This window comes from Beta vulgaris, chromosome 8 (genome assembly GCF_026745355.1).
Source record: "Beta vulgaris subsp. vulgaris cultivar EL10 chromosome 8, EL10.2, whole genome shotgun sequence".
Classification (NCBI taxonomy): domain Eukaryota; kingdom Viridiplantae; phylum Streptophyta; class Magnoliopsida; order Caryophyllales; family Amaranthaceae; genus Beta; species Beta vulgaris.
In genome coordinates this window covers 31,610,346-31,634,549 of record NC_079209.1, presented here as the reverse complement: position 1 = coordinate 31,634,549, position 24,204 = coordinate 31,610,346, and the positions used below count along the sequence as shown (strand labels likewise).

Sequence of the window (24,204 nt, the reverse complement as noted above, 5' to 3'; positions counted from 1 at the left end):
AAACTAAGAAGTGATATAACTAGTTTCATACAGAATAATGGGGACTCTTTATATGACGCTTGGGAAAGGTTTAAACAATCACAACGTCAATGTCCTCACCATGGTGTCCCAGATTGGTTGCTTGTGCAAGTTTTTTATAATGGTATGAATGAATCTATACTATAGATGTTGCTGCAGGATGTGCTATAATGGGTAAAACTACTAAAGTAGCTAATAGATTACTAGAAGAAATGGCTTCTAATAATTACTACTGGTCTAATGATCGAAATAAAACAAGTAGAAGGAATAAACATGTTAAATGTAAAAGTGGACAACTTAGTAAATTTGTTTACTAAAATGAATAATGTCAATTTGTGTCTTATTTTACTATGATATGTAATATATGTGGGGTTGGCCATTTACCTATAGAATGTGCTAATATAGAACTAGCTCAATATGTTTCTCATTTTAATAGGCCACCACTAAATGATCCTTACTCAAATACTTATAAACCGAGTTGGAGAAATCACTCTAATTTCTCTTGGAGAGACCAAGGACACAAAAATGCCAACTTTAGTCTACCGAACCATTCTGGTTCCATCAAGAACAATCTCAACAAAAAAGTATACCAACATCGGAGTTTGCTATTGAAAAGTTGGCTAATGCTACTTCTGGAACAATTGATATGTTAGAAACAAAAGTTGATCAGATAGCTATTTTTATAATAGAAATGTAGAAATTCAACTTGGACAATTAGATAATGCCATTAATTGAGGGAATCAAGGATCTTTGCAGAGTAAAACGGATGTAAATCCTAAAGAGCAATGCAAAGCTGTAACTTTAAGAAGTGATAAGAAACACCTCATTTTTCGTGATGCTTATGCTTAAGTTGTCATAGTTATCTACGAAATAAGCAATTTGCGTCGGACTATGATGCCCCCTCGACGCAAATGACTCAGAAACGATCTGCGTCGTATACGGAAACGACGCAGATGTTTGTGTGCGTCGCACCTTTATACGGTACGACGCAAGTGGTTCTCCCTTGCCCAACATAGAGCGGTATTGTGCGTCGCACATTACCTAAGGTGCGACGCAGATAAGTGATTTGCGTCGCACCTTGGGCTACGTGCGACGCAAATTTTAATTTTTTTTTAAAATTTTTTTTTTTTTTTTTTTTTTAAAAAAAAATTTGATTTTATGAACAGAATGAGGCTATGTGCAAACGCAATCGTAGATTTGTAATAATAAATTACAGAATAAAGAAAAAGATAAATTACACTCAAACAATATTGTTTTGATTCTGCACATAGTTTATTACTGTGACTATCAAAAAAAATGTATTACAAACTAATTAGAGAAAAATAAACCTAAAAAGCAAAATCAGAAGAGAAAATTTAAAAAGAAAATCCTAAATCTGAAAACGAAATTAAAAAAATAATCAGATCGAACATAAAAAAAACGAAATTAAAAAAATGAACCTAAAAAAACAAGCGAGGAATTACAAACAATGAAGATATTAAACGGCGATTCGATGCTGAAGATGTTGATTCTGCAAACAGTGAGGGAGAAATTAAACGGCGATTCGATGCTGTAGATGCTGAGAGTTGATGATTCGATGCTTGTCGGGTCGCCGGAATCACAAACAATGAAGATATTATTCAAACATAACAAAAGTGAAATAACAATATTTAGTGGGCGAAAATAACTAAAAATTACCTGGACAAGAAGAAGAAGATTTGAGTGTGACAGGAATTTAATGAAGATCTTCGATGCATCAACTCTCAGCATCTTCAGCATCGAATCAATTAACTGATTATTACGATGATGATTATATAATCAACGACACATGAAGACGAAGACGGAGGAATTACAGTTGAGTGTGGGAGAGGGAGAGGGAGAGAGGAGAGAGAGAGAAGGAGGGAGGGAGAGAGAGATGAAACGGCTGGAGATGAAAAATGGAATTACTAATTAGGTTAAGTGAGGGAGAGCGTCAGGGACGCGTTTTTAGGGTTTGGGCCCAATGTGCGTCGGATGGTGGACTCGGTGCGACGTACATTAGGCTCAATCCCCCAAACTGAGATGCTCAGTATGCATCGCACGCGGAGTTAGGTGCGACGCACAAAGGTAATTTGCGTCGCACATACATACGGTGCGACGCATATTGCTTGTATGCTGATATGAATATTGATGTTTTGCGTCGAGTGCTCTTTGTCATGCGACGCACAAAGGTAATTTGCGTCACTTCCGTGTCTGTGCGACTCAAATCCGGGGACGCAAATCATCTTTTTTCTACTAGTGGTAGGTAAGTTGAGCAACACATATTTGATGAAAAGTTAGGACTCTAGAGACCAGATGACTAAATTGTTAGTACATTTAGATGGTGGGACAGTGAAATTAACTCTATGATCAGGTCATGAGACATCAAAATCCATTTCTAACATGTGTATGAATGCTTAATAATAAATGATACTCATTTGAAAATTGACCTTCAATTCTCTCGTCCAAAGTTGCAAAGGAGATGGTATGAATGTTAATTCTGTTATAAACTGATGTAAATAAAATGATAGACTGTTATGACTATTTGCTTGAGCATCTTAATTTTACCTTTCTTGACAATATATGCAGAATTATGTGGAAAATCTTTTTTGGAAAGGGAAATGTAATATAGAAGGGGCATATAGTTTTCAGTTCTCACTTATGAACACCGACTGTAGCAATTAAAGACTTTTAATAGTGAGTTGTTTAAACTTTTTGATTACTTCCCTACATGTGTTAAAATGTTCAAAATAGGCTATTAATTTCTGCTCAAACTCTTTTCAAGGTTTTGATATTTGATCTGTACTTGTGCATCATGACTATCATTCATAATCAATTTCTCGTTAGTCCATAAAACAATATTATTACTGAGGAGGCAATAGATGAGTAAAGTAGTAAAATGGGTGGAGTTTGCCAAATTGTTCGAGATGAGTAATGAATATGCGATTTCCTCCCATTTTACTTCATTTTTCTTCACTTGTATTGATTTGTACAAAAGTTTGTGTTGCTCTGCGTTAAAATAAGAGATTTGGAAGCGATGGTATTATGTAGGTAAGAAAAGTTTCTCGATTTGTTGATTTTCAAAGACTTGCTATTTCATGTCTTGGGGTTTCATTTTAGTTTCGAATTTAATTGATTTCAAGGCCTGATATTTCATATTTTAAGGGTTTCATTTTAATTGAAAAAGTAAAATTTGCTTCTATGCACTTTGTTCATCCAATTTCTTGCTTCAATCTCTATTGCCAATTTGTTTTCGAAACCCAGGGAAGGACGTCAATGGATGAAATCAAACTAGATAATCAATTATATATCAACTAACTGAAAAAAATGGGTTTTAGGGTTATCTTAATAAATGGGTTATTACATCGTTTCTTCTTATAAGAATATTGTTTTGTTCTAGATTTGGCTTTCTTTTATGATATCTCATGCTGTAGAGTCTTATGATTTTTTAATTTAAAGAGGATACTTCCCATAAGAGATATGAAGAGCTTCTTTAAAGAAAAGGGAGGATTTTTAATGGTAAATTTAGAATGAAAAATGTTCATGACTTTGAAATGTTTCACTTCCTGTATTTCTTCCCGTTTAACTTTATATTGTTCATGTTAATCTTTTTCAGTTTGCAGTTAAGTCTTCTCATATAATGCTTTTCAGTTGAAGGCTTAAAACATATTGTATGGGTGTTACCCAAGTTTGCTAACGGACAATAACTAAAGGCCGGGAGCAAACCAAGATGACGTGGGCTCACAAAAGGGGAGACCTCATTTTCCACCTATGGGCAGAGACTGCCATCGCGGTCACAGAAAACGACAAAGCAACGGGAATCTTCCCTCTGACAGATTAATCACAACAGTACAAGTGTCACTAGATTACACGCCCTGTCAGGTGAATAGTACGCCTATAAATAGCCATTCAGTACTAATCCTGCAGCTACATTCTCTCATACTAAAAATAGTCTATCTCTCTCTCTCTAAGCTCTCTCTCTCTCTCTCTCTCTCTAGAATTCTCCTAAGCATTTAGCTGACTTGAGCGTCGGAGGGGGTTTCCTCGAAACACCCTCGAGGGTAGCTCACATTTGTTATTATTGCAGATTCCTCACGGACATCAATCTCTTGTCGGACAACTCTCAAAGCGTCTGATACCGTTTTTGATACCGAAAAAACTGGCACTAGAAGGAGGGGATCTCACCCTTTTAAGGTATCAGTCATGGAAGATGCAAACAACGCTACCCATGGTCAGCCCGAGCTTGAGCAAGGTCAGAATTCCTCGCAGCCAGTCATCACTGGGGCGTTGGGAAATCCACAGTTCCATTACCGGACACCAGGAAACGAAGAACAAAGCCCAAACAACGTACCATTCAATCTGGCACAACTAAGTCAATTCTCTCCCGAGCAATTGCAAACTGTAGCATCATTTATCCAGATGCTGACAGGTAATCCACAACAAAATGCTCCTCCCCAACCCTCTGGTGGTACCCGTAAGCGACCACCGGCTATGGCTGGTAGGAACGCGGACGGAACCCCACTTCGAAAAATGCAGTCCTTGGGAAAAGAGGGACGGGAGATAGAGAAGAAGATAAATCAATCTGACTATGAGGAGGAAGTTCTAGAAACTGAGGAGATATACCATTCTGAAGAAGAAACGCAGGGTTACTCCCGTCGTGAGTACAGTACCGTCGGTGCTAGTAACTATTCGGCCGGGGGTCACCTCTTAATCAAGCCTAAGCTTTCCCCCTTTACTCTGGAAATACTAAATCACCCTATGACACTGATCAAGATGCCGTCCTCCAAGTATGATGGCACATCAGATCCTGATGACCACGTCGCGGCCTACGAGGGACACATGTTCCTTTACACTCAAGTTGACGCCATATGGTGCAAAGTCTTTCCCTCAACTTTGACGGGAATAGCTCAGACATGGCTCAAAAGCCTCAAGCCAGGTAGCGTCTCTAGTTTTTCTCAGTTGTCATCTATGTTCAGTACGCACTTTGTAAGCAATAGGCGCCGTGAGCGCACTACTGGGGAATTGTTGTCGGTCAAACAAGGTGAAAATGAGAGCCTGAGGGACTATATTGGCCATTTCAATGTCGAGGCAGTTTTAATACCTCGACTACAGCAGGACGTGGCCGTCTTGGCTTTAATGACAGGACTGAAGGAGGGATCACCCTTCCGGAATTACTTGGGTCGAAAATCGTATACATCTCTGGGTCCCGTCCTTGGCAAGGCTAATGACTATATAAGAGGGGAAGAGTTTGACAAGGCTGTAGGCAACCGAGAGTCGGGAAACAAGGATGATAAGCAGAAGAAGGAGAAAGCCCGTGAGGCAGATCGAGGCCGAGACGAAAGAAAGCAGGAGTCAAACATGGTCAGAAGAGGAAATGACCGAGACAGGGAGAATGAAAGGTATGATCGTGATCGCAGAGATCGTGAAAAAAGTGGCCGAGAGGGAGGCGAACGCAAGGATAGATTCGATGCATACACCCAACTCACCACTTCAAGAAGTCAAATTTTCTGATGAACAAGGACAGTGATAAGTGGCAACGCCCGAGACAGATGTTTCATAAAAATCGTGACAAAAGTAAGTGGTGTGATTTCCATGGAGATCACGGCCACCTAACTGAAGATTGCCGGCACCTAAAGGACAACCTAGAGGATTTGATAAGGAGGAGTTACTTCAACCAGTACAAGGCCCAAACAAAAGAGGGTGATCTTGTAAAGCCAGTGAATCGGAATGTTCAGTCTTGGATTAGCGAGATTCACATTATTAGTGGAGGCCCCATCCATGGAAGAAGTGTTAACGGTGCGAAAGCAACCCAGAAGGAATTCAGGCATCATGTCAATTTCAATGCAAGTCTGTCGTGGAAGAGTCCGCCAGCAATGCCGGCGATGTCATTTACACTGGAGGATGCAAAGCATGTAGTGTACCCTCATGATGATCCGCTGGTAGTAACACTGAAAGTCTCAAACTGCCTGGTGCACAGAATTTTGGTGGATGGGGAAAGCTCTGCAAATATTATGTACTTTTCAACATTTGAAAAGCTCATGCTGGGCCGCGAATATCTGAAGCCGGTCAGGTATCCCGTCATCGGATTCACGGGGGCATCAGTGGTGCCAGACGAGTTGATTTCACTTCCAGTACGTATTGGGGAGGATGATACAGCCAGAGATGTCATGACCGAGTTCCTAGTGGTGGATGTTCCGGGAGCCTACAATGCAATCATTGGACGCCCATTCATTCATGACGTCCAAGGTGTCGTCTCAACTTACCACTTGACAATGCTGTATGTTTCCAATGACGGATCGACATCAAGATTGAACGGCAATCAGGAGATGGCAAGATCATGCTACTTAACAACACTAAAGCAACCAGCCAGAAGATTCCCAATAGAAAATCAGGACCCACCCTCAAGAAAGTAGAGGAGGGCCCAAAGAAGAGCTCAAGTTGAAGGAGGTGAAGGTAATGAAGCAGAGGAAGTAGTCACTGTCCGGAAGAGTAAGGAAGTGCCGCTGGAGGAGCTGGAGTCCCGGCCAGAGGATGAGCTGAGACCACAGCCTGATGGAGAGACAAAACAAGAAACATTGGCATATGATCCTGCTCGGTCGGTCGCTATCGGGATGGACATGGACCCAGAGGTCCGGGTAAACCTGGTAACTCTCCTAAGAGAAAATGCTGACATATTTGCATTCTCGGCGGACGAGATGCCGAGAATAGATCCGGTCGTGATGGTCCATCGTTTAAACGTCGACAGCGCAGTCCGACCGGTAAAGCAGAAGAAGAGAGCCTTTTCGGCCGAAAAGAATAAGGCCATCAAAGAAGAAGTAGAGAAGCTGATAGCGGCCGATTATATCGAGCCTTGTGATTACCCTGAATGGCTGGCAAACGTAGTCATGGTGAAGAAGGCTAACGGCCAATGGCGTATGTGTGTGGACTTTACAAACCTGAATAGAGCATGCCCTAAGGACTGTTATCCTTTGCCAAGGATAGACCATCTAGTGGATTCCACTAGCGGACATGCACTGTTGAGTTTCATGGATGCCTTCTCAGGGTATCATCAAATCAGTTTACTAAGAGAGGACCGTAAGAAAACGGCATTCATCACAGACGGAGGCGTCTATAATTACAAGGCAATGCCTTTTGGCTCAAGAAATGCTGGCGCAACCTATCAGAAGTTGGTCGACAAGGTCTTCGCGGACCAGAAGGGGCGCAATATAGAAGTGTATGTGGACGATTCTATTTTAAAAAGCAAAACAGACCGAGAGCATGTGGCGGATCTGGAGGAAACATTCAGTACATTGAGAAAATACAGAATGAAGTTGAACCCAAAGAAATGTCTCTTCGGCGTGAGAGCGGACAAGTTCTCGGGGTTTATGGTGAGCAAAAGAGGTATTGATGCGAATCCGGACAAGGTTCAAGCAATTTTAAGCCTTCCAGAACCCAAGGGAGTCAAAGACATCCAGAGATTAACAGGAAAGATGGCTGCTTTGACAAGATTCATATCAAAATCAGCCGATAAGGCCCTCCCGTTTTTCGCATTGCTAAGATGAAATAAGAAGTTTGAATGGGGAGAAGAGCAGAGTAAAGCTTTCTCAGCCGTCAAAGAGCACCTCGCAAGGCTGCCAACGGTATGAAGGCCAGAGGCTGGAGACACACTGCAATTATACATCTCGGCTTCTCCTGAAACGGTGGCGGCAGTGCTGATAACAGAGAAGGAAAAGCAGCAGCACCCAATATATTTCGTCAGCCACATTCTTAACGGCCCTGAAAGCCGATATCAGCAGATAGAGAAAATGGCATTGGCAGTTATTATAGCAGCTCAAAAGCTATGGCCTTATTTTGACTGTCATCCAATACAAGTGTTAACAAATCAGCCATTGGAGAAAGCACTGCAAAAGATAGACACCTCTAGGCGCTTATTGTAATGGGTTGTTGAGCTGTCGGAATATGATATCCAATACAAGCCGAGAACAGCCATAAAAGCTCAAGCATTGGCGGATTTCATAACTGAAGCATATGAAGAGGTTGGGACAAAAGAAAAAGAATCATGGCTATTAGAGGTGGACGGATCTTCGGCTGCAAGCGGAGCGGGGGCCAGTTACTGTGATAACAAGTCCGGAGGGAAATACCTTCGAATATGCCATTAAGTTTGCTTTCCCAGCCTCGAACAACGAATCAGAATATGAAGCGGCCATTGCTGGATTAAGAATGTGCATCGCAGCGGGAGCTAAAAGTGTCCTCTTGAAAACAGATTCACAGCTAGTTAGCAGTCAACTTAAGGGAGAATTTGAAGTCCGAGAGCCCAACATGGTCAAGTACGTGGAGAAGGCCAAGGAGATAATAGCCCAGTTGGAGCAGTTTGATGTAGAAGCTATCCCCATGGCTGAGAATATGAAAGCGGACTCCCAATCTAAGCTTGCTAGCTCAGACTCATTTCATATTGAGGGAACGGTAGTAGTTGACATCCTCAAAGAAAAAAGCATCGCCCAGAAAGTGGTCGTGGTAAACAGCATTGACCAGCAAGGGGAATGGTTTACAGAGCTAGTGAAGTACAAGCAGACAGGAATACTCCCAGTGGATCTCATGGCCGCCAAGAAGTTGCAGAAACAGGCAAACTGGTACGTGATATACCAGAATGAGTTATACAAAAAATGTTTAGCCTGCCGCTGTTGAAGTGCGCAACATCTGCTGAGGCCGTGAAAATAATGGAAGAAATTCACGAAGGCATTTGTGGGAATCACATTAGAGGAAAAGCATTGGCTTTAAAGGCGCTTAGAGCTGGATTTTATTGGCCTAGTATGTTGGCCGACGCGCAAAGTTATGTGAAGAAATGTGATAAGTGCCAGAGATTTGCTCCTGTGATAAACAGGCCCGCAAACGACTTGCAGCCCATTCTGTGTCCGATACCATTTGCACAGTGGGGAATGGATATCTTAGGACCATTCACTACCGCGACGGGAGGTAGGCGTTTCTTGATTGTGGGTATCGATTATTTTACAAAGTGGATCGAAGCAGAGCCGACAGCAAAGATAAAGGCCAACCAAGTAAAGAAGTTCATCTGGCAGAATATCATGACTAGGTTCGGCATCCCGGCCGCGATCGTGTTCGACCACGGGGTCCAATTTGATTGTAGACCCATCCAGTCTTTCCTCTCGGATTTCCGCGTGAAATTTGCATATTCAGCAGTATGTCATCCTCAAAGCAACGGTCAAGCGGAGGCCGCTAACAAGTAAATCCTGAACGCCTTGAAAAAGAAGTTAGATGAATTTAAAGGGAAGTGGGCCGAGATGGTACCGGCTGTTTTATGGGCGAATAGGACAACTGAAAAAGAAGCGACAGGAGAAAGTCCTTTCAAGTTAGCCTTTGGGGCAGAAGCAGTGCTTCCAGTAGAAGTGGGCCTACCCACCTACCGGATAAAACATCAAGCCTTGGAAAGAAATGATCAAGCACTAAGGGAGGATCTAGATTTCTTGCCCGAGATAAGGCTGAAGGCGGAGCTAAAAGCAGCCGTGTACAAAGACCGGATCAGCAAAGCATACAACAAGAGGGTCATGGAAAGGCCACTATCTGAGGGTGAGCTGGTCCTGCGAAGGACGGCCGCTACGGAAAGGCTCATGCTGAGGGTAAGCTGACTGCTAACTGGGAAGGCCCGTATATCCTAGCTGGGAAGATAGGTCCGGGATCCTTCATTGTCAAGGGAATGGACGGGAAGGAACTCAAAAACTACTGGAATGCTGATGTCCTCAGAAAGTACTATGTGTAGTCAAGAAAAGATGTAATAGGCCGAGAGCCTCTGATTGCATTATATATAAATAAAACTCTGTCAGCATTCCGATATATTTTGTTTCTATTTGTCTATTATCCTCCATATTTTACTGAGAAAAGTAATAACCAAGTGTTACGAGTGTTACCAGCCATATAACAGGCTAAGTAATCATACCAGCCATATAACAGGCGAAATAAACGTGAACAGCCATATGACAGGCTAAACAAACGTTAACGGCCACATAACAGGCAAAATAAACGTTAACAGCCACATGACAGGCTAAATAATTGTTACCAGCCATATGATAGGCAAAACAAACGGTAACGGCCATATGACACAAAAACTTGGTCGGTCCTAAATGTACCTTAAAATACCGCAAGTGTACGGGTCAATTAAAGTAAATATAGACTAAGCAAGATATCGTTTCCCACGAGGAGGTATAATCATCTACCAAATTAAGAGATACTAATATTATCTAGACGATCCGGAAATAGTGATTGTTGGTGATAAACTAGACTAATAAAATAAGAACTATACTAATTCTAACTCTAAAGACGTCAGACAATAGGTATAAATCAAGTATAAGAAATGGTTCTAGGACTTAGATTTTGCCAATTAACTCCTACAATGAAATTAAACTAATTGCAGGGTAAAATAATTAGATCGCAATGGTCGAATTCCTAATGTATATTAACCCCTCTTCCAAGGCGGAAAACTTATATTTGAAAACTAAACTTATGCCTACTTCCGTGGTCATAAAATTTAGAACAAAATCATTAAGAATAAGAAATCATATAAAAGACCACCCTAAGAGTATAACTATTCCTAAAATTATACTACTTAGCGTTTAATAATCCCACGAACTAATATTGAACTTTCACTTTCGCTAATAATCCAATACCTTAAACATACAATTGATAGGGCCCTTATCAAAAGTAAGCAATTGAACTCAAGATTATCAAATTGCAATTTAAATTAAACTAACCCAACGATAATTCAATTCATTGACAGAAAATTAAGAGACTACATCTAGCCCTAGAACAAAGAAATTTAGCTAGACATAAAAACTAAATCAAACAAACCAATTGAAACTAAAAATCTGAAATTAAACATAGTAAATGACGAAATTTGATAACATAAACTAAGAGAAGAGAGAAAAAAAACTCCAATTTAGATGGACTTTTGACTTCCGTCAATAACCACCGTGTCGCGTTGGCGTCGTGCGCTACTCCACGGCTTCTGTCTGATCTCCGTCTTCTTGTTCGTCTTCTCGTCTCGTCAATCCTCTCTCCTGCGTCTCTGTTGTGCTCCCCTCTTATGCTGCGTACTCCTCTTGTAATCTTAGGTTTTCTTTTTTTTTTTTAATTCTTTTCTTTGCTGGTCTTTTGTTTCACTAATGGATTTTGGCCCATCTTCCTTTACTCCGTTCGCTTGACTTCACAAGAGTCTTGAATGAGACTTCTTTTTCTTTTATTTGTTTTTTTTTTCAATTTTCCTACAAAACAAATACATAGTAATAACTAAATGGGTTCTAAAGCAAAATATTTCCATAGTAAAAATATACAACTATTATAAATATTAAAGTAACCAAATTAGCATATATAAGTAGTAGTAGAATCAAGTAAGTAATTTATTGATATTTTTCATATTTTAAATCAACTTTATACATAAGTAACTTAACTCTTAAAACTTAAAATAAAAGAAAACTATTATAAGTCTCAAACTTATACTAAAGAGTAATATAATGGGCTAAAATTATATATAAAATAGGACTTATCAACTCCCCCACACTTAAGGTTTGCTAGTCCTCGAGCAAACTAGGACTATAATACTAGCATCTATTTGTCATTATAAATTTTAACTTTCCAACTGACTGACTTTTCAGGCAAATCCTATTATAAGTAGCCATAACTCAACTGAAAGTTTTCACAAACACCAAAAATATGATTTATCGAAATAATTTTAGTTCGAAAATATTATTTAGATGTCACAAGGAATGAGCCAAAGACCAACCAATTCTTCAAAAAGCATAGTACTTCATGTATTAGTGTTTCCATTCAGTCTTACCACAACCATATTCAAGAATTGAGTAATTGAGTAATTAACTTGGTGAACCCTCACTTTAGTCGTGCAAATAAAAATAAAATATTACGATCACTCATGTTTTAGGGTACAATAATTATCACTCAAAACCTACAAGGTCGACTCGAAATGAAATATTTCCTCTTTAAATTTGCATATCGTTCAATTCTCCACCACTAAGAAGACATAGAGCATACAAAAATCAAAAGGACTTTAGTAAGGTTGTAATGTAAGGCTCGGGTAAAGGGTAGGAAGTATTTAGTATTTGGTGCTCAAAATCTTTAAGACTAGTGGAGTACACAATCTCTAAGAAGGCCAATTGTAATGGTCACAGTCAAAACTCCAACTACTCAAATGTTAGTCATATATATCTAATAATAAACTTTTCCGAACTCATTTTTATTCTCAATATCAACCTTTTCTTTCTTTTTTCTTCTTTTCATATTTTGTCATTTCTTTTCTTCCTTCATATTTTTCATTTCATTTTGATATTTTCTTTTTGAGAAAAATATTCTTGGAAACTAATATAATCACCTACACATAGATAGAAGTATGACGTACAACCCCATTTAATCATGTCATATATTCCACTAGCTCAAAGATTAGGTAAAAGTCATGTGTTTAGGGAATAAGCTTGTAATGTGGTTTAAACAAAAGAAATAGGCTTAAGGCTCAGAGGGGCTTTAGAAAGAGATATGATAATGTAGGTGGCTTAGGCTAAATGTGGTTCAACAAAAACAAATGCCTTTATCATTTTAATATATGCTCATGTTTCAATGTAGTCTCGAAGAAACCAATGCAAATCCAAGAGTTTATATTTCACCAGGAACTAACACACACTCTAAAAAAATAGAGACTAATACAGATGTTTTAGTCTACTAAAAGGCTCAAAAGGATCTCACAATGGTTATAGATGTCCACCAAGTAAATCACAATCAAATCTTAAATAACCATTCTTACCACTTGCCAAACACTTGAACAATTATGCTATGCCATTCTCCGAATCAGTCGAAATTAAAAACCCATTAGCTTGCAACAAAACTAGAAAAACTTTTTTTTTTTTTTCAATTTTAAAAACTGAATTTTTTTTTTCTTTTCAGTCAAATTAAGCTAATGGAATTTGCCTTCAAATCAATATCAGACATGAAAATTAAAATTTCTGCTTAAATTTTGACAACACCTCCCCTAAAATACGGCATATCCAATTAGATTGTTCATTTTCTAGACCTGTTTCTTCACACAAATTAATTCCAGCATCAAAGCAATACATCAAATCCAGCAATTCAAGGCTTAAGCGTCTCCCCCACACTTATCATAAACATTGTCCTCAATGTTTGAATATACTTAACTATATGGGAAAGGGGAAATTGTAGCAATAACCATGACAATATGAAAGACTTAGAAAGAAAAAACCTGGGATGTAAGACGACTTCTCACGTGCAATGCAGTAAGAGAGGGATAGCGAGCTAGCTACTCTTGTGATAATGGTGATACCCACAGCAGCTCACAACAGCACAGAATAAAAGGAAGTAGCAGGACATAGCAGTAGCAAGTAACAGCAGCACATAGCAGCAGTACAGAGCAGCAGCACGTAGCACAGCAGCTGCAGTAGCAGGTAACATGCATAAGAGACTCATCTTCATTATAGTCTTTGGTATCTGCAAAAGAAAAGCAAAAAGGAACCAACATAAAGAGAACTAAATGAGAACAATTAAATAAACAATTAAAAGTGCTTGGGTTGCCTCCCAAGTAGCGCTTGTTTAGAGTCTATAGCTTGACTTCCATCAAGTTCCGTTTAACCAGGATCAATCGAGGAGTTAGTCGCTCCTTTAGTGGTCGTCTTAGTTATCAAGGGAGACTTACCTTTTGTTTTGAATTCACCCTTTTTCCTCCATGAAAAACATTCCTTGATTGGAGGAAAAACTTTTCTTACCTTTGCTTTCTTAAGCTTAGGAGGAGTACCTGTTTTACTCAAACACACTTCAAGTAGATCATTAGTAGCATCAGTTACATGTTTTTTCTTAGTCATGTCTTTAATTATATCAACTTTACAAACAAGATCACGTTGTGAATTTTTTAGAAGAATGAATATATTGAAGTGAACTTTCTCTTCACCAATTTCAAACGTTAAAATACCATTCTTAACATCTATAATAGCTCCACGTAGCCAAGAAGGGTCTACCTAAAATAATGGTACCTCTATATCCTCATCCATATCAAGAATAATAAAATCAACAGGAATAATAAATTTATCACTTTAATTAGCACATTTTCTAGTATTCCTATTGGATATTTGATAGATCTATCAGCAAGTTGCAAAGAGACAGTGGTAGATTTTATATTATGGTCCTAACTTCTTGCAAACAGATAAAGGCATAAGAGAGACACTTGCACCTAAATCACACAAGGCTTTAGAAAATTTAATATCACCTATAGTGCAAGGAATGGAAAAACTTCCTGGGTCATTCAATTAGGGGAAGCTTTTTCTGAATCACACACTACATTCCTCACTCAAAGCAATGGTTTCATATTTTTCCAACTTCTTCTTTTTAGACATAATTTCCTTAAGAAACTTAGAATAAGAAGGAATTTGCATTAAAGCATCAATAAAAGGAATGTTAATATGTAATTGCTTAAACATATTCAAGAATTTCTAGTATTCATTATCTAATTTAGTTTGTTTAAGTCTTTGTGGAAAAGGAATAGGGGGTACGTAAGGTCACTGGGGAGAGGTGTTAATTCAGGTTCTTTTTCAGCTTCATAATTCTCCTTCTCTTTTTCACTTTCATTGGCGACCTCATTTTCTTTAATCGTACTTTTTATGTACTTAACTCCTTACCATTTCTAAGAGTGACAGCGTTGCAGTGTTGTTTAGGATTAACTTCAGTTTTACTAGGCAAAGCTCCTTGACTTCTAGAATTGATGGCATTAGCTAACTGTCCAAGTTGAAGTTCTACATTTCTATTAGAAATAGCAATCTGATCAACTTTAGTTTCCAACTTTTCAATTCTTTCAGAAGTAGCATTAGCTAATTTTTCAATAGCTATCCCATGATGGTCTAATTTCTTGTTGGGGTTGTTTTTGATGGAAGCCAGGTGAAATTTGTGAGTTAACATTAACATTTTGTTGGCCTGGATTTCTCCAAGAGAAATTAGGATGGTTTCTCCAGCCTGGATTATAAGTATTAGAATAGGGATCATTATTAGGTGGCCTACTAAAATTAGAAACATATTGAGCTTGCTCCGCATTAATGCATTCATTGGTCAAATGAGCACCTCCACACAAATTACATGGCATAGTAGTAGACACAGAATTGACATTACTCATTTTAGTAAACAAATTAACTAAGTTGTCAACTTTTGCATTTAACATGTTAATTCCTTCTACTTCATACATACCAGCAGCATTCTTTGGTTTACCCCTATTATTAGACCAATGATAATTATTAGAAGCCATTTCTTCAAGTAACCTATTAGCTACTTCAGTAGTTTTACCCATTATTGCACCTCCTGTAGCAGCATCTATAGTGATTCTAACAGATTCATTCAGACCATTATAAAAAGTTTGCACTAGTAACCAATCAGGAACACCATGATGAGGACATTTACGTTGTAAATCTTTAAACCTTTCCCATGCTTCATATAAAGACTCCCCATCATATTGAGCAAAACTAGTTATATTATTTCTAAACTTAGCAGTTTTTCCCGGAGGAAAATATTTACTAAGAAAAGCTTGAGATAATGTAGCCCATGTTGTAAATGAATTAGGTGGATTAGATTTTAACCACATTTTAGCTTTATCTTTAAGTGAAAATGGAAAAAACCAAGTCGAATAACATCGTCAGTCACTCCATTTAACTTAACAGTATCGCATTTTTCAAGAAAAGTGGTTATATGTTCATTAGGGTCTTCATTATCTAGGCCACTAAATTGGTCTTGTTGAATTATTTGAATTAAGGCAGGGCGAAGCTCAAAATTATTAGCAAAATAGTAGGTCTTACAATACTTGAAGGGCTCCACTAGCATTCGGCATTGCGTAGTCACGTAGTGGCTTTTCGTTGTTGTTATCCCCCATCTCTAATGGTTTATTGTCAGATTCTTCAGAGAAGATGTACTCTAAATCAAAATTGGCAGCTTTGTATTTGCTCCAACCTCTTCTGTTTCCTTAGTGCACGCCTGTTTTTTCAATCTCGGATCAAAAGAAACCAAAGCACGATTAGTACGTGGCATACACTAATAAATATCAGAGATATTGAACTTAACTTAATAATTCTATAAGCACAAAGAGAGAAAAATCACCAAATATGCAGCAACTTCTACGCTAAATAATAAGAAACACAACTACTAGTGATTCGACAAAGAAACTAGTTAATAAAAAAAATTAATACTAATAACTCAAGAACACAAAGATAGCTCTAACAAAATGTTTATGAGAGAAAATAAAAAAAAAATTTATAAAGAAAAATAAAACAAGTGCTAACAAGAAATTAAAGTCTAAACTAATATTAAAAATCCCTCTAGTATGATATTGAACTATTGCCTCCCCGGCAACGGCGCCAAAAACTTGGTCGGTCCTAAATGTACCTTAAAATACCGCAAGTGTACGGGTCAATTAAATAAATATAGGTAAGCAAGATATCGTTTCCCACAGGAGGTATAACAACTACCAAATTAAGAGATACTAATATTATCTAGACGATCCGGAAATAGTGATTGTTGGTGATAAACTAGACTAATAAAATAAGAACTATACTAATTCTAACTCTAAAGACGTCAGACAATAGGTATAAATCAAGTATAATAATGGTTCTAGGACTTAGATTTTGCCAATTAACTCTACAATGAAATTAAACTAATTGCAGGGTAAAATAATTAGATCGCAATGGTCGAATTCCTAATGTATATTAACCCCTCTTCCAAGGCGGAAAACGTATATTTGAATACTAAACTTATGCCTACTTCCGTGGTCATAAAATTTAGAACAAAATCATTAAGAATAAGAATTCATATAAAAGACCACCCTAAGAGTATAACTATTCCTAAAATTATACTACTTAGCGTTTAATAATCCCACGAACTAATATTGAACTTTCACTTCCGCTAATAATCCAATACCTTAAACATACAATTGATAGGGCCCTTATCAAAAGTAAGCAATTGAACTCAAGATTATCAAATTGCAATTTAAATTAAACTAACCCAACGATAATTCAATTCATTGACAGAAAATTAAGAGACTACATCTAGCCCTAGAACAAAGAAATTTAGCTAGACATAAAAACTAAATCAAACAATCCAATTGAAACTAAAATTCTGAAATTAAACATAGTAAATGACAAAATTTGATAACATAAACTAAGAGAAGAGAGAAAAAAAAACTCCAGTTTAGATGGACTTTTGACTTCCGTCAATAGCCACCGCGTCGCTTTGGCGTCGTGCGCTACTCCGCGGCTTCTGTCTGATCTCCGTCTTCTTCTTCGTCTTCTCGTCTCGTCAATCCTCTCTCCTACGTCTCTGTTGTGCTCCCCTCTTATGCTGCGTACTCCTCTTGTAATCTTAGGTTTTCTTTTTTTAATTCTTTTCTTTGCTGCGTGCTTTTGTTTCACTAATGGATTTTGGCCCATCTTCCTTTACTCCGTTCGCTTGACTTCACAAGAGTCTTGAATGAGACTTCTTTTTCTTTTATTTCTTTTTTTTTTCAATTTTCCTACAAAACAAATACATAGTAATAACTAAATGGGTTCTAAAGCAAAATATTTCCATAGTAAAAATATACTACTATTATAAATATTAAAGTAACCAAATTAGCATATATAAGTAGTAGTAGAATCAAGTAACTAATTTATTTGCATAATTTTCCATATTTTAAATCAACTTTATTACATAAGTAACTTAACTCTTAAAACGTTAAATAACAATAAGAAAACCTATTATAAGTCTCAGATTTTATACCAAAGAGTAATAAAATGGGCTAAAATTATATATAAAATAGGGACTTATCAACAGGCAAAACAAACGTTAACGGCCACATAATAGGCAAAATAAACAACCATATGAAAATAATATGACCGCCAAAGTCTTCATGAAGGGGGCACATCATCTTCAGCAGTAGGCAGAATGTTGGCAATGATCTCCTCGGAACAGATGTAGGGTTCATCCGCTAAGGGTTGCCTGTGGACTCCTTCGCCAAAAGCGACCTCCATCTGCTCCCAGTCGAAGTTAGGATAGGAATGGCAGACACATCTCTTAGCAGCCACCCATCTGCCATCATACCGCTCACCAAGGAGTCCAATAAACTCCTCAGACCTCTTGAAATCGACCAATGCAACTTGACGGGCTTCAGCAGTAGCGACCTCCACAGCATTCTTCGTCTCCTCCTTGGAGGCTTGGAGGGCAGTTTCCAAATTAGAACACTTCAGCTGAAGGTCCTCCAGATCTTTGGTTTTTTGTCACAGCTCCTCTACCTCCTTGTCGGCCTCAGTCCTGGCCCTCTTCTTGGACTCAAGGTTGGTCTCCAGTTGAGTGACCTGAAGAGAGAGACCTTCCTTCTCGGCCTCTAAGCCTTTGATAACCCCACCAGCGCTCTCAGCCACGTGCTGGTACTCCAGATACTAAGCTATAAGCTCAACAGCAGAGTCCCGGGCTAGAAACATAACCAGGAAAAAGGGGTTAAAAAAAAAAAGAGAAAAAGAAAGTGTGCTCACCACAACAAGGTCGTGAGCCAGTTGAGTACCGGGCGCCACCAGCTTGTATGCAGGACGATCAAAAGGCAGTTGAAGCCCCTTCAAAAGACGGTACCCCAGAGTACCGCCATTAGCAGGGATGTCAGCAAAGATGGACTCATCCTCCCTCACATCCAGAGCCGGTCTGAAAGCTTGGCCGGTAGTAGAGGGAGGATGAGAGAGGGCAGCTTTGACACAGGCACAAAGAGGGACGATGTTGGTCTCTATCCACTCTTGGGCCCGGCAGTAAATTCCCGGACCAAGGTCCGAGAGAAAAGTTGGCCTGCTGAGCATCTCGTATACCCTTTGGCGGGTGGAGCAGCTAGAGCCAACAGCAGCCTCCTTGCTGCGAGCCAACGAACCCGAAGACCGTTGAATCTCCGGTGCCAGATCCCGTATAGGGGAGATAGAGAGCCCCTGATTGTCATTGATGGCCACGTCCATAGAATCAACTTCTACGGACTGACGCTTGTTAGGGGTCTCAGCCTCAGGCTCCCTTGCACGCCTGCGAGAAGTGCTACCACCACCCATATTATGGGGACCTGGATGGTGGAGCGAGCAGGAGTAGACTCCCCGCGACCGGGAGCGCGACCTTGAGTCCGCCCGGCACGACGAACCGTTCTCCCAGCCCGGCCACCGCGACCGGGATTCCTGTCATTCCCACGGGGGTCGCCAGTGATCCCGTGAACGGTGTCGTAATCAATAAGAGGCTCATCAGGATTTTGAGCCATCGGGCGTAGTTGATCGTCTAAGCCCAACTCTTCCAAATCCAAACTGGCGTCCCCTGAAAGAAAATCACAATTGAAGCACAAAGCAGTTAATACGTCAGTATGGTAATAAAACTTAATACACAAACATAAAGTCCAAAAAGATCTTGTCGGACCAGAATTTACGTTACACACCTTCTGGATGAGTCCGGCACAGGAAGACAGCGGACAAAGGTTCATTCCCAAGGATGTACTTGGCATGAGGAAGCCAGGTACGAGGAACCCTCGTCTCAGTCTCGTCCCCCTCAAGAACCACGTCCACAGAGTCAAAATACTCAAAGGCCTTTATCTCGGCCTCGGTCAAGTCATATTTAGTAATGTCTTCCATTCTGGGATATGGCTTGGTGAAGTGGCAACGGAGAGGGAAGTCGTCCGGGACCTTCAGCCAATAGAAAGCTCCTTGCCAGCTCTTAAGCCCACTCATCTTCGGATAAACTGTCATTTTATCCGCGGCTGTCATCAGAGACCACCAACCCTTCTCGGTGGAGCCATTCCGTCTCAGCCAATGTAATCGCCGGAATAAATTCAAAGTCTCGGGAAAGCCCAGATAACGGCAAACCCAGACGTAAGCAACTATATTCCTAACGGCCAAAGGCGTTAGCTGGGCAAGATAGACGTTAAAGGCCTGAAGAATCTTAGCTAGTACCAGGTCCAACGGAAACCGCAATCCATACTCTAAATGGTGAGCATACACGGCGACATGACCGGCAGGGTAATCTATCACTTTCGCCCCCTCAGCCGGAACCACTAAACTATACTCAGACGGAAAGCCGTACAATTTCCTAGCAACCTCACAGTAATTCAGCTCCAAGGCTGCTGCCCGCCAATTTTTGCAAATAACGGTCTTCTTTGGGCCGTCACTATAATCCAAAGGCAGCCATCTCCCAGAATGGAGGACATCAGTGTGGGCCGGGATCACCTCGAGCCGGGATCACCTCGGGCCGAGGAGAAGAAGGCATGGCAGAGCCCTCGCCTACGTCAAACTGACGGGGACGGGAATCAAGGTAGCGACCAGAAGAGGAAGGAGCATCATTCTCCATGCTGGCAATAGAGTCGCTATCAGAATCTAAATTGACAACAGGAGGGTGAGAGGGATGAGAAGGAGTTGGATCTCGGGCAAGACGGTCAAAGACACTAGGATCGGTCACGACCCCAGCGTCAGCTAAACTCTCTAGCCAGGCATGCTCCCTCAAAGGTTGAACATCCAGACCAGGGACGGTATCAGGGGGAGGATGCATAAGGGTCCTACGGGCTAGAATCTGGTGTCTCAGTTCTTTAAGTGTCTGATTATCCCCACTCATCCTAGCGGTCAGAAATTGAGCAGTCAAGTTGGTTAATTCAGGAGAAGAACGATCGTTTAAAAACTTAGATCTAAGTTCTCTATCCCGGTCAGAAGTCAAAGGAAGATCAGCCAAAAGCCGAGTTCTCCCATCTGGGGGGCTAGAGTCCGACGAACTGGGTCCGCCATGAAGGGAAGGGGATCGGATGAAGGTTCACTTTCAGTCATAAAATTAGTGCCTAGAGAGTTTTGACTGTCTAACTTGTCCGACATAATCTCAAGGAAGAAAATAAAAACAAAAAAGTGAAAAGAAAAACTAAAGGGTAGGAAAAGGGGTACCTGAACACAGACACACGCGAAAGCTAAGAACCCCGAGAAAAAACGCCCCAAAAAACGCTTCTCAGGCTAAAGCTCGCCGGAGAAAATGTCGCAACAATGTTAAGGAAACTCCCAGAGAGCAAACCCAGAAACAGAGCCAAAAAGTGAACTTTTTCGGAGATTATGAAGAAGACGAAGAAAACTAACAATCTTTGATATTTTGAAGCAAAAGAAACAATCAGGAACCAGGAAACAATGAGTTCGAAGTTCGCAAGAAAATGGAGAAAACCATAGAAAAGTCTGAAGGAAGAAGAAGAGGGTGAATAAAAGTAGATATAAAAAAGGTATTTCGCTTTTAAATACCGAAATCAGAGGCCAGGATTAAAACCGCATCAACTGCCTCCACGGATCAATGACAAGTGTCACGCGCACAACAGACCCTAATGTCTCAAAAGGAAAAAACGAGCGGCATTCCAGAGTTAAGTAATGATTACACTTTTTCAAAAACCAACGACTCACCCTAGATCGACACGTGGAAGCAAGAAAAGACCCAATCAGAAGGGGAACTAAAGTTCAACCACGTCACCAAATTAAAACATCCATGACGGTCACAACTGCCAAAGATGCTGGGGGGCTAGTTGTATGGGTGTTACCCAAGTTTGCTAACGGACAATAACTAAAGGCCGGGAGCAAGCCAAGATGACGTGGGCTCACAAAAGGGGAGACCTCATTTTCCACCTATGGGCCGAGACTGCCGTCGCGGTCACAGAAAACGACAAAGCAACGGGAATCTTCCCTCTGACAGATTAATCACAATAGTACAAGTGTCACAAGATTACACGACCCTGTCAGGTGAATAGTACGCCTATAAATAGCCATTCAGTACTATTCCTGCAGGTACATTCTCTCATACTAAAAATAGCCTATCTCCCTCTCTCTAAGCTCTCTTTCTCGAATTCTCCTAAGCATTTAGCTGACTTGAGCGTCGGAGGGGGTTTCCTCGAAACACCCCCGAGGGTAGCTCACGTTTGTTATTGTTGCAGATTCCTCACGGACATCCATCTCTTGTCGGACAACTCTCAAAGCGTCTGATACTGTTTTCGATACCGAAACACATAAAGATTTTGATGTTTTTTACCCTTTGAAATTAGAATTGTTCTCTTTAGTTTGAAAATATATGTTTAAAGTTCTTTTTTTTTTATTCGGACAATCAACCTACACATAGTTTTGGTTTGTTGATTAAAATTCTTCACCAGTTAGTAGCCGATACATTTTATCTGTTTGAGATTAACAAAACCACAAAAGAAAAAAAAAAGACGTTTCCAGAAATTCTTATATAGCCCTCTACTATTTGGGTTGCAAATTATAATTGAATTAATTTTTGAAGATTTAGGTACAATGGCTGCAGTTTGTGATGATGTTACCCTATTTATCCTTGTCTAGCAATTGATCATTGTATAAGGTTCTACCTCAAGGTTTTCAAATTCCCTAAAGCTTACTGTTTATCTTATCTCATGTAAATCCCTGCTAGATGAAAGAAGGAGACTAAATTTTCTCAAAGCTTACAAGACCCTCTTAGTTATTGACAACAGTAATGTTATAACTGTACTGCTAATATGCTTGATTTAATTGAATGTGCATCATTTATATTCCTAGCCATTTGGCTTGCAAAATTGAATTAGTTCGTTTCCAGATGATGATGAAATTGCAAATGATCCAAGCACGGACAAAGATAATAGAATTAGCAATCCTCATGAAATTGTCGAAAGAGTAGGTGTGTTTAATCAGTTATATACTTTTATGGGGACGGTGCTTTTGTTAGTTGTGTGCTATCTGGTTTGTTGTTGTCCTATATTTGTATAATCATTTCAGAAAAGTTTGAGGAGAAAAATGCTTCAGGAGCGTCAAGGATACTTACACTATTTTTCATAATCTTCCCTTATTAGGTTTCACTATATACTTAATAAACTCTTCAGTCTATGTAGATTATTTAAATTCTTAAAAAAAATGTTTCATTGTTTTTTCATTGTTTGATGTTGAATGTTTAAAACTGCTATGACATTCTACAGTTGCACCTACTTATGGATGAGTAGCATATATAGATCTTGCAACAATAACAGATCACATGCCAGTGAAGATCGATGGCTCTGCACTGTGGGAATGTAGACCATGCGATTGAGAAAACGAATGATATAAATCTAGAGGTCAGTGCATCAATACAAAAATTATAGTTTACCTAGGTAGAGTACTACTTCCCCGTTGCTTATTAATAAAATGGTTTCTTTTATTTAGAATCATCTTGTAAAACTACGTGTAACATAGTAGTTAACAATGATGCTTCCCACATATTCGTTATTTATTTTGTTGTCAAAGTTTGTTCATCTATTTGACACACATAGTGTCTTGACTTTGGGAGGGTCTGCCTAGCCAAGGTCTTTTGACTCTAATTCCTTTGCAATTTCTCTTTTATTGTACTTAAAGTATATCGTATTTAACAGTTGACCTGCTTATGGAAAATTTTACCTGTTTTCTAGTTTACGATAATAAGTGCTTTAGAAACTTATGATTAATTGATAACTGAAACACTGGTTTGAACTTACAAGAAGCTTAATTCCTTTTTCGCTCTTTTCCTCTCTTTGAACTTATCTTTTCTTGCTTGAGCTTGGATTTGAAATTTCAGAGGCGTAATGGATAAGGTTTGCGGACGGTGTGATATGTTGTTGCTCAAGAGAGTATAGCCTATTGGATGATGTGATGTAAATTAGGATTATATCTTCTATATGTACTGGATGTTGTATGTTAAGACACTTTTCCAAAGGTTCATATTACCAAGGATTCATATATATTTATTACAACTTTTGTTAAGCTTCTCAATATGAATTGTATATCTTTTTGTTTGCATCTACTAGCAAGCATTTGTAATTTTGTAGGGTGGGAGGGGATCTAGAGGTGGGAGAGGTGGTACTGGTAGAGGAAGAGGTAGAGAAAGGGTAAATGTAAGTTGCTTTTTTTTCATTAGCTCTCAATTTGATTTGGTTCCTCGGTTTAATCTAACGAGTTTTTTATCCTTTGCTCAGGTCCTCAAGGTGTTGGTGTCTTGGTCACACCGAATGGAGCTACATATCTCCATGTAAGTTCCTCGCTCAACTTTATTGTTTAGGCCTCTCTTATGAAATTAGGATCTAACACCTTTTTAATTGCAGGTGAACTTGCAAAATACAACTTATGTGCCTGATTTCAACAGTCAAGCATCCACATCCAACAG

General features: G+C 39.5%; 1 protein-coding gene and 2 non-coding genes across 3 annotated transcripts; 2 read left to right on the top strand and 1 right to left on the bottom strand.

Moving 5' to 3' along the window:
• LOC125493045 (small nucleolar RNA R71) lies at positions 1-107 on the bottom strand. Its single transcript, XR_007269426.1, has one exon. It is a non-coding gene; the product is annotated as a small nucleolar RNA R71 (small nucleolar RNA).
• Positions 108-5,564: 5,457 nt separating this feature from the next.
• LOC109135751 (uncharacterized) lies at positions 5,565-7,556 on the top strand. The gene is made up of 2 exons (XM_019251299.1): positions 5,565-6,344; positions 6,429-7,556. The coding sequence occupies exons 1-2, from the start codon at positions 5,565-5,567 to the stop codon at positions 7,554-7,556; spliced, it is 1,908 nt and encodes a 635-aa protein (XP_019106844.1).
• Positions 7,557-15,440: 7,884 nt separating this feature from the next.
• On the top strand, positions 15,441-15,547 carry LOC125493040 (small nucleolar RNA R71). The gene has a single exon (XR_007269421.1). It is a non-coding gene; the product is annotated as a small nucleolar RNA R71 (small nucleolar RNA).
• The last annotated feature ends 8,657 nt before the right edge of the window (positions 15,548-24,204 follow it).

Excerpts from the sequence above, each read along its gene's own strand:
- LOC109135751 (XM_019251299.1), top strand. The coding sequence starts at position 5,565 with ATGTTTCATAAAAATCGTGACAAAAGTAAGTGGTGTGATTTCCATGGA. Across the intron at positions 6,345-6,428 it reads TGAACGGCAATCAGGAGATG|AGGAGGGCCCAAAGAAGAGC; the intron begins GCAAGATCATGC and ends TCAAGAAAGTAG.